General features: G+C 41.9%; 1 protein-coding gene across 1 annotated transcript in view; it reads left to right on the top strand.

The window, feature by feature from the left end:
- The first annotated feature begins 1,062 nt into the window (after window positions 1-1,062).
- The window catches only part of TNPO3 (transportin 3), a 53,619-nt gene continuing 43,262 nt past the window's right edge, over window positions 1,063-11,419 (top strand). Inside the window, exons 1-3 of the mRNA XM_033862694.2 lie at window positions 1,063-1,777; window positions 9,815-9,866; window positions 10,456-10,492. Of these exons, the coding sequence (XP_033718585.1) occupies window positions 1,658-1,777; window positions 9,815-9,866; window positions 10,456-10,492 (209 nt within the window). The 5' untranslated portion in view covers window positions 1,063-1,657. The remainder of the gene's footprint in view (window positions 1,778-9,814; window positions 9,867-10,455; window positions 10,493-11,419) is intronic.

Raw genomic sequence — 11,419 nt, 5'->3', positions numbered from 1 at the left:
GGAGCACGGGCTCTAGGCACGTGGGCTTCAGTGGTTGTGGCTTGCAGGCTCAGTAGTTGTGGCTCACGGCTCTAGAGCGCAGGCTCAGTAGCTGTGGCACATGGGCTTAGTTGCTCGGCGGCACATGGGATCTTCCCGGACCAGGGATGGAACCCGTGTCTCCTGCATTGGCAGGCAGATTCTTAACCACTGTGCCACCAGGAAAGTCCCAGTAGTAGTTGTAAGGCCAACTGGCCCGACGCAGGGGAACACAATCAGATTCACAGGTTGCATCAGACCGAACCTCTCCGGACCACCCAGTTCCAGGAACTGACCTGGGAACTTTGAACCCAGCCCAGCCTTCCCGCCTTGCGAGGGGCGGGACTAACGGTCCCCCAGGATACCCGAAAAGACCATCAAATAAGGAATACCCTGCGCCCTCCCAGATTCACCACACCCCTTTCCCTTCTTCCCCTATAAAATCTTGCCCAACCCTCGCCCGGGTGCGACTTCTCTGGCCCCTTTCTCTCGGATCAATGAACCTCGCCCGGGAGCGCTCCCTAATAAAGCTCACTTGAAGCTTTCCTGTTTCGCGGTGCCGTTTGTTAAGATCCGACCTTACAGTAGTTACTTATTATTGCAAAGGAGAAGCAGCAATGTTTGGAAATTTTCTCCTTAGTACAGATTCCAAGATTTATATTTTCTTTTGTGAATTGAGAATTGTTATACCATCGATGTTTGATTCGGAAAGAAAGGCACACACAAAAACACAATTCAGTGTGTTTGTGCAAATACTCTGGAGTCAGAGCGTCCTGGGCAATAGAATGAAATATCTTTTTGGGTATCAGAATTTAGTGGAAAGGGGCTTCTAGGCATTTTGTATTTATTTCAGTGGCACATTTTTCAGGTTTGTACAACAGTTATTTGATTACGTGTCTGTCTCCTCCATTAGGGTCTGCATACAAATCTTGTCTTAAATCATCTTTGAATTTGCAATACAGTGGACACTCCACAGATGGTTGAATTGCTGCACCTTGTCCACGGGGGTCCAAAAGGACTCTATGTAGAGGAATGGATAAGTCGGAAGGAGGAGGAAAGACCTCGGATCCATTGCCAAGGAGAGGAGAGCTGCACAGGTGTGGGAGCCACGAGGGTCCTAAGGCTTCAGTCCGACGCAAAGAAGTAGAGAACCACTTCTTTCCTTTTCCCGGCCCGGTAGGGTCACTTCCGGGAGGGGGAGGCGAGACAAGAGGAGGCGTGCAGGGAAGGAAGCAGTTTACGCCGCACCAGGCGGAAGTGTGCCAAAGGTTTTGGTGCTGCCGCTTCCGGTCCGGGTAAAGGCTGCTGAGGTATGCTGCATGGTCTGTGTCGGGCCGGGACAGCTTTCTGAGGGCAAGTCACCGGGTCAAGAGGCGAGCACCGGCGTGTAGACTCAGAAGTCTAGAGTCTAGTGGTAAGATCGGAACAACAACCAGGAACTTGAATACGATCTAACCTCTGTTTCCGAGGGGGTAACTTCAACGGGGAACCCCTCTGCCCTGGTAACGGCCAAAGAGGAGATGGCGCCAGTCAGGGAGCGGCCGTGGCCGACAAAGTGAGGAAGCGCGAAGGCGGAGCAGCCGGAGAAGCCTCGGGAGAAAACACCAGAGCCATCGCTGCCGCCACCGCCGCTACCACCATGGAAGGAGCAAAGCCGACATTGCAGCTCGTGTACCAGGCAGTGCAGGCGCTCTACCACGACCCAGATCCCAGCGGAAAGGAGCGCGCCTCGTTCTGGCTTGGGGAGCTGCAGCGTTCGGTGAGGGGCCGAGAGAGGCCATTCTGCGCCGCGGGGCAAGGGCGGGGTGGGACCTCGGCTGGAGCCGGCGCCCGGCCGTTGGCCTCCTTAGGTCTTCCTTGGGGAGGAGCTGCTGCCGCGGGGTGGGGCTGCGAAGCTACATCTACGCGGCTTTTCGGAAACTAGTTGCAGCTGGCCGGTCGCGAAGTGGCCCTTTCCCCACCCCGTAGAATCTGGTTTGTAGGTCCTGTACTTCTCGCTCGTGGCTTCGATCTGGTCCTCTAAGTTTCACCCTTGCTACTACTTGTTTCTTAGGCCTTGCTTTTCCGTTTTGTCTTTCTTCAACCAAATCCAAGCCCAGTCTTTCTCTGTCTTCCACTTAAGGATGTTTTATCCGTCTCTCTTCGGTGTCCAGGTGTTACTCCGGCAATTTCTTCCCACTCATAGCCTTACATCTCACTGTTTCTTGCTGCTTTTCACTCTAGTTTGAGTACATTATTCTCGAAACTTCTCAGGTTTCTAGATCCTTATACACGTGAGTTTTCCGCGTGTTTTGGAGTGCAACATAACGTAAAGAAAAAAAATCAATTCTCGTTTCAGAAAATCTTTGCAGTTCTCATTTTGCAGCATATTGGTTTTCTAACCTTCTCTTTCCTCTGATTTTTAGCTTCTTTATAAGATACGGGTATCGTAGCTGCCTTGATTATTACAGATAATTGTGTCAGCATCCAATGAGGGGTTAATTGCAACCTATTATACTTATTGTATTTCTGCGTTCTTTGAATCTCGTGTATTATATTTCCTCCTCTAATTTTCCTACTTACCCTTGCAGTGCTTTAATTCAGTGTGATAATGTGTACTTGGTCATATTGCTGACTTTACCTTTCTTATTTTTGCATTTTATATGCCTAAGTATGTTTTAAAATTTGCTCCTTCCCCTTCCATTTCTTTTTTTAAACTCATAACTAGTACTTAAAGATGCTCTGCCCTTTTGAATCAGCTCCTAGGCTGTGAGTGCATAATAAGTATTTAAAAATTTGCAACTTTGAATATTACACTTAAAAAAAAATCGGGAACCCAAGTCCTGGGTGAAGAGAAAGGAAGAGAAAGGAATGGGGAGAGAAAGGAATAAGACTGACTGTAGGCTACATGGGAAGAGAAAGGAATAAGACTCACTGTAGGCTACACAGGAAAATCATTCATATGTGGTCTTAGTGTTTAGTTAGTTTTTGTGATCTGGGGAGCCACACGTCCCTTATCTTAAAGTTTTCAAAGTAAAAATAGGAGAAATGCTACACCATACCAAAAGTCAGCCTTCCCTACTAAACCTGCTTATTGCTGTATGTATTTTAAATCAGTATTTTAGTGCTTACCATGTACCAGCAACTGCTAGGTGTTGGTATATGGAAATGAACCAGACAAAAAAAATCTTTGCTTGGCACAAAAACATCTTTGCTTGTGATGTTTAAACGAGTTAATACCTACAAAGAGCTTAACAAAGTTCTTGGAACCTAGAACTCAAAATATGTTAGTAATTGTTATTTAAATATTAGTCACTTAGTTTCCACTAGTCTCTGTTACAGCCTTACATCATCACCATCATCATTATTATCAGTATTTACAGTCAGGTCCCAACAGGAACAGATGGCACACTTGAAATAGGCTAATTTGAGGAGGGTTTGTTTTATAAAGGTACTGTTTATAAAGATGTGGATATAATGGGGTGCCACAAAAGATGGTGTAGTACCCTGTAGCCAAACTGTTAACAGCCCTAAGCTGTTAACAGCCAGAAGAGGTAAGAGAGAGAGTGGTTACTTCTTGGACTCTCAGGAGAAGTATGGAGTTGGCTGCCTTGAGAGGAATTGTAGTTTTCAGTGGAAGGGGCATAGCCAGCATGAGGTGATTCTGCAGGGAGGAAGCTGGAGGAATAAATATCTACACCTTATTCTCCTAACTTCCTCCTGGGATTCCCCATTGGGCAAACCTAACCCTAAGCTAGGGGACTCAGGAACCTGTTGATCTGTTCCATAGAGGTCAGCATACTGGGGCAGAAAACATGGTAGAGAAGAGTGGAAAAGTGGACCTGGAAAATAGTACAGTCACACATCATAATTTTTAGGCAACTTCAGCATCTGGATTGACAATTCAGCTAACACTTTGGCTTCTTAATTCCTTTACTTTTTTCTAAGCCACCTGGTCACACAGTCACATCTTGGAACTTGTCATTGCTAAAAAGTCACCAACCCCCCCCAAATCACTAACTCATGCATTGAGCTCCGATCACACAACCAACTTAAATTCTTTTAGTTTGCTGGCTCAGGAATCTCAAGTAACGTCATGTAATAGTTTTTACTTTTTTGAAATCTTACATAATTTTAATTTTATCAAAATAAAAAACTTATTAATTTATTGTTAATTTAGTAATAAAAGTTACTGTTAAAATTTTAAAGATTTAAGCCAAACTTTAAAAACTTTCTAAAGTTATAAAATGGGAATAGTTTTACAAAATTTAGGAAGAAAAAAGAGCAGTTTCATAGTTTCTCCTATGAAAGATGAAGATTTAGGCTTCCTCCGCTTCCTCACACCCCATCACTCATAGGTATACCTGTGGTATACCATTTTTGGTTAACATAGGTATACCACATTTCTGGTTAAATCATTACACATTGTGAATCATGAAGTGTGTATACCATGATAATTTCTTTTTTGTGCAACTTTTTTTTTGGTGGTAATCATTACCTTTTTCTTTTTTTCACGTTTGCCTTATTTTCTATATATCTACAGTAATTCATCCCAAACTCTCTGTTAGTAAGTGTAAATATCCTCTTAGTATGTTCACACTTTTTTGGTGGAAGGAAACCTCTCCCGAGAGCCCTCTATCTCCCTGCTTCAGTCTGGCCTGGTTGTTCTCCAGGTCTCTTGCATAATTATTCTGGCATCTCACTGTCCTGGGGAATTCCTTTTTCTTTCTTGTATTGGATGTGCTGAATCCTGGATCCCATGATCTTTTCTTGAATTACTCCCTCATTTGACAGAGAATTGAGAGGGGAAACTTCATCTCTTCACTCTCATTGTTGGTCTTTTTTCTTGGACCACTTTTACCCTGAGAGTTCTCTAGTCTTCTGCCTGGAGGTTATGAACTAGGCTGCCAGTGGCAGGTAGGAGAATGAACTGGAGGATGAATCTAAATGCTAAGTATGTAGACTTTAGTTTATTTAATCTGTTTTCAGTATGATACTCCTGTCCTTAGGTGAGTCTGTTGTCCAAGAGTCCAGAGTCACTCTACTTCAGTCTCTGCAAAGTAAACCTTGAGTTTTCTGTGATGGTGGGAGGATAGTATAGTAGCCTGGCCCCTCAGAGTCAGGGAGAAAATCTAGGAAACTAAACCGCTTACACAGATTTTGAAGCCATTCCTTTGTTATTTGTTCTATCTGTGCATCTGTCTTCAGGTGTATCTCAGTACTTCTAATTCTTGAGCCTTACTGGGATTTTGGAATTAGTTTGCCTCTTGGCTTCCCCCATTCTTATCCCTTCCCCCTCCCTGCTATCAGGCAAATTTCAACTTTCTCAGGCCTTCTCTGAGAGTTAACAGTCACCCAGCAGCTTTCTCCTTTTCACAGTTTTGTTAATACCATTCGTGTTTCCATTTTCTGTCCTTGTGGGTTCTCTCATCCTTGGGGAAAAAAAATCTTTTTACTCTGATTTTGGAGGGAATTTGAGGGCAAACAGATGTTTCAATCAGTTAAATTGTGTTAAACAGAAGTCTTAGTTCTTGAATTTCATCAAAACCTTATCCCATTAACTGGCCCTTTTTCTTTGTTAGGTCTTGTCTTTTTCCAGGGACTGTCGTTCTCACACCTTTCTTCAATATATCACCAACCCTTCACCTCTGATTGGTAGAACTTGAGCATGTGTATCCAATTGCTTCTTCTGTCCGATTTTAGTGCTCTGCATCTTATTATCTGAATTCTCAGGAACCTTGATCTTTTGGTTATCCTGTGTCTCACTTGTATCCTAAAACTCCCTCTTTACTGGATCCTTCCCATCAGCATTCACACAGCTGTAGTATCTCCCGGAATAAGCAAATGGTTTTTTGTGGGGAGGGGATTCAGCCTTTGTCTGGTTATATGATATTTTAATTTTTTTCTTACCTTTGGACTTTTACTATTACTTTTCCCCAATCCTGTCTTCAAATGAAGAAACTAGCCCATCTTTTCAAAGCCTAGCTAGCTTAAATTCTTTCTCCTTAAAGTCTTAACAGATTCTCTTCCGCTGAAAGTCATTTCTGCCCCTGCCCCAACACCGAAAGCACTTTAATTGTATTTATCATCTTTTTAACCTTTTTGAAGATTTGTTTTGTCTCCCCCAATAGACAGTAGGATCCTTTCAGATGTTTATATAATCTGATACCCATAGTTGAAGGAATAAACCATGATTATTAAGAAATGATCAGGCTTCCCTGGTGGCGCAGTGGTTGAGAGTCCGCCTGCAGATAAAGGGGACACGGGTTCGTGCCCCGGTCCGGGAATATCCCACATGCCGCGGAGCGGCTGGGCCCATGAGCCAAGGACGCTGAGCCTGCGTGTCCGGAGCCTGTGCTCCGCGAGAGGCCACAACAGTGAGAGGCCCGCGTACCGCAAAAAAAAAAAAAAAAAAGATCAAGATCTCTGACAGTTTCTTTTTGAACATCTTTACTGGAGTATAATTGCTTTACAAGGGTGTGTTAGTTTCTGCTTTATAACAAAGTGAATCAGCTATACATATATCCCCATATCTCCTCCCTCTTGCGTCTCCCTCCCACTCTCCCTATCCCACCCCTCTAGGTGGACACAAAGCACGGAGCTGATCTCCCTGTGCTATGCAGCTGCTTCCCACTAGCTATCTATTTCACGTTTGGTAGTATATATGAGTCCATGCCACTCTTTCACTTCGTCCCAGCTTCCCCTTCCCCCTCCCTGTGTCCTCAAGTCCATTCTCTACGTCTCCGTCTTTATTCCTGTCCTGCCCCTAGGTTCTTCAGAACCATTTTTTTCTTTTTTTAGATTCCAAATATATGTGTTAGCATACGGTATTTGTTTTTCTCTTTCTGACCTACTTCACTCTGTATGACTGACTCTAGGTCCATCCACCTCACTACAAATAACTCAATTTCGTTTCTTTTTATGGCTGAGTAATATTCCATTGAGTAATATATATGTGCCACATCTTCTTTATCCATTCATCTGTCGACGGACACTCAGGTTGCTTCCATGTCCTGGGTATTGTAAATAGAGCTGCAATGAACATTGTGGTACATGACTCATTTTGAACTATGGTTTTCTCAGGGTATATGCCCAGTATTGGGATTGCTGGATCGTATGGTAGTTCTATTTTTAGTTTTTTAAGGAACCTCCGTACTGTTCTCCATAGTGGCTGTAGCAGTTTACATTCCCACCAACAGTGCAAGAGGGTTCCCTTTTCTCCACACCCTCTCCAGCATTTATTGTTTGTAGATTTTTTGATGATGGCCATTCTGACTAGTGTGAGGTGATACCTCATTGTAGTTTTGATTTGCATTTCTCTAATGATTAGTGATGTTGAGCATTCTTTCATGTGTTTGTTGGCAGTCTGTAGACACACAATTTCTTAAAAATGTTCCTGAATGCATAGCTGCTTGTAGCACCTCCAAAGGGGCAGTTGGATGACTCAGATTTGTCTTTTTCTATGAATTTCATTTATTTTTGCTGCTTCTCTCTAACATATCTATGGATGATTGAAAATAAACAATATTATTCAGTCTCCTATGATGCTCTATTTTCAGTCTTTCCAATCTTTTTTTAAAAAGCAGTCTTTATGAGATAAGTTTTTATTACCCTCATTTTATGCTTTTGAATGACGAGTACAGAAAAGGAGAGGAACTTTTTGACACAATAAGCCTTTCTTGAAGTGGTCACTAAGTGACATTTTAAACCAAAAATCTGTTTTAGAGTAGTCACAAAACATGCAGTGTAGTAGCATAGTGTTTTAATTTTCAATTTGAAATTGATAAAGAATTCCCTGGTGGTCCAGTGGTTAGGACTCTGTACTTTCACTCAGAGGGCTCCGGGTTCAGTCCCTGGTTGGGAAATTAAGATCCCACAAGCTGCGCACCGTGGCTAGGAAAAAAAAAATCTACTTTAGTTGAAAACAGAAAATGTAGTAACTAAAATTATGCCATATAAAGTAGCATCCAAAACTGTACAGTCCCTAAGAAAATTAACGAAAAAATGAAATTGGTAAGGAACAGAATTTGCCTGGTTTGTTTCAAAACCACTTTGAATAATATACGTTTTGAAAAACTATTATCCTTACTTCCCTCTTCCCCATAATTACTAATCTTAGGGTCATTTAGTATAGTTATAATGATCCTGGTGACAATAGATTTGCTATAACGGTATAATTTGGACATGGTTCAGCCCATGCTATGAGTTAGCATCTTTTCTCTTTCTCTGGTATTTGTATAAAACAGCCATTTTCTGAAGAATCTACATTCATTAAGCTTTTTTTCCACCAAAATTCTTGGAAACAGCCTACAGCCATGTTTTTGTTTTATGGGCTAGGCAGATATCACTGATGTCTTCCAAGTGTTTTAAAAGACAAAATTATTTTGAGACAGATCTTAAAGGAAGCCTATTTAACAGTGGACTGCTCTGAATACTTAGTAGTTTCCTTTGTCTACCTCTAGTAACCAAAATTAGTAGACAGTGCAGAAACCAATGGAAGCAAAGACCATCTCTTTATAGGGCTAATTAATTGTGCTACTCATTTTTTTTTTTTTTTTTTTTTTTGCGGTACGCGGGCCTCTCACCGCTGTGGCCTCTCCCGTTGCGGAGCACAGGCTCCGGACGCGCAGACTCAGCGGCCATGGCTCACGGGCCCAGCCGCTCCGCAGCACGTGGGATCTTCCCGGACTGGGGCACAAACCTGCGTACCCTGAATCGGCAGGCGGACTCTCAACCACTGCGCCACCAGGGAAGCCCAGTCAAGTGACTCTTAAAACATAAACATGTTTTTGAAAGGCAAGCCTTCTAGAAAATAGAAAATGTTCGTGTACAACTTCTTTGGCGTCAGTTAGTTCAGTGAACATAGGAATACTGTATACTTTGCATTGCTGGAAAATGGGAGTGTGTAAGTAAATGATAAAAACCAAAGGCCTTTCAACTGAATAGTATACCACTCTGGCTATATTGTCTAATATGATTGCCATTACCCACATGGCTATTGTGGCTGTTTCAATTTAAGTTAATTAAAATGAAGTTAAAATCAATTCCTTAGTTGCACTGCCACATTCCAAGTCTTGGACAGTGCAGATATAGTCATTTCATGTCCTTGTTGTATTGGAACTTATGAATGAGAATTTGTGATGGTATTTCTGTTGGCATGATAGTCTGTTATCTGGTGGCATTCATCTGTATTTGGATTAGTTTATTTCTCATCTTCCCAGGCCTTGGACCAGAGTCAATGGTTTGAAACAGGATATAAAATCTGGATACTGCTACATTTTCTAAGTTGCCATTTTAACCATTTTTAGGCGTACAGTTCAGTGGCATTAAGTACATTCATGTTGTGCAATCATCACCACCACCCATCTCTGGAACTTTTTCGTCTTCCCAAACTAAAACTCTACCTATTAAAGAATAATTCTCCATCCCCTCCTCTCTTCAGCCCCTGGTAACCACCATTCTACTTTTTTTTTCCTCTCGGAATTTGACTACTCCAATTACCTTATGAGTAGAATGATACAATATTTTCCTTTTGGTGTTTGGCTTATTTCACTTAGAATAATATCTTCAAGGTTCATCATGTTGTAGACTATGTCAGAATTTCATTCCTTTTTAAAAATTATGGTGAAATACACATAGCATAAAATTTACCACTTTAACCATTTTTAAGTGTGTAGTTCAGTGGCTTTAAGTACATTCACATTGTTGTGTAACCATCATCACCATGCATCTCCAGAACGTTTTTCATCATGTAAAAATGAAAATCTGTACCCATTAAAACACAGTTAACTAACTCCCCATTTCTCTCTCCCTACAGCCCCTGGCAACCACCATTCTGCTTTTTGTCTCCATGAACTTGACTACTCTAGGTACCTCATATAAGTAGAATCATACAGTATTTGTCCTTTTGTGACTGGCTTTTTTCACTTAACATAGTGTTCTCAGGGTTCATCCATGTTGTAGAATGTGTCAGAATTTCATCCCTTTTTAAGGCTGAATAATATTGTGTGTACCACATTTTGTTTACCTATTCATCTGTTGGTACACACTTGGGTAGCTTCCACGTTTTGGCTATTGTGAATACTGTTATGAGCACAGGTGTACAAATATCTGTTGGAGTCCCTGCTTTCAGTTCTTCTGAGTATATCACCAGAAGGGGAATTGCTGGATCATATGGTAATTCTATGTTTTTTTTGAGGAACTGACATACTATTTTCTAGATTTCACAGAATTTTAAGCTCTTGGTTTTTTTTTGTTTTTTTGTTTTGTTTTGGCCGAGCTATGTGGCATGCGGGATCTTAGTCCCCAACCTGGATCGAATCTGTGCCTCCTACAGTGGAAGCATGGAGTCTTAACCAGTGGACCGCCAGAGAAGTCCCATAAGCTCTGTTGAACTTAAGAACATTTAATTCTTAGAAAGTTGCGCTTGCTCAGATTACCTCTCCTGTGTTTCCCTAGCTTGTACCCTGGTACTGAAATATTACCAGAGAGTGTTGTATTGTTATATAGGTGAAGTTCCAGAGAGAAGCTTTATTTCTCTTTACTGGAAGTTCACAGTACTGCTAATGGGGATAATTTTGTAGTGTTTGGCATGCAGAACCCCTTGAAAGTACCGATTTAATTTTTGTCTTTCTGGTTAGACTTCCCAAAATGAAAATATTATGAAATTTGTATTTTTTTTTCTTTTGGTAAGAAATTTTCTGTTAACAGAGTTTACATTATATTTTTTACTTTTTTTTTCCAAGCCCACTGCACTCTTCAGTTTTTCTCCATATTAACTGTTTACTTGTATTTTCTGTCTCAGCCATAGTTAACACCATTTATACAGATGGCCCTAAAGCAGAATACACTTAGAACTAGTCTTAAAAAGGTACATGTTTTTACATAAGCACTCAGAGTTTTCTAACACTATAATGCATTTTTTATTAAACCTTAAGCTAGACATCTCATATTTCTATACAGTTAAGAAACTTGAATCTTCGGCATTGTGTTAGTGTATGCTTAGTATGTCTGATAGTACTCTCATTCTTCAGGTTTATACGAATTGTTATAAAACTTGCTCAGATAGGCAGGAATAGAGACCGGTGACTAAAGGAAATCCATTTTCTATATTTTGGCTTTCAGGAAGCCTTCACATGGGCTACCCATTTGCTTCAAAAGCTTGAAATGGTTTCAAGCTTGGCATTTTCTACTTTTTTTTTTTTTTTTTGCGGTACGCGGGCCTCTTACTGTTGTGGCTTCTCCCCGTTGCGGAGCACAGGCTCCGGACGCGCAGGCTCAGCGGCCATGGCTCACGGGCCCAGCCGCTCCGCGGCACGTGGGATCCTCCCAGACCGGGGCACGAACCCGTGTCCCCTGCATCGGCAGGCAGACTCTCAACCACTGCGCCACCAGGGAAGCCCAACATTTTCTACTTTTAAAG

Source organism: Tursiops truncatus, chromosome 9 (genome assembly GCF_011762595.2).
Source record: "Tursiops truncatus isolate mTurTru1 chromosome 9, mTurTru1.mat.Y, whole genome shotgun sequence".
NCBI lineage: Eukaryota > Metazoa > Chordata > Mammalia > Artiodactyla > Delphinidae > Tursiops > Tursiops truncatus.
This window is presented reverse-complemented; position numbering and strand designations above follow the sequence as displayed.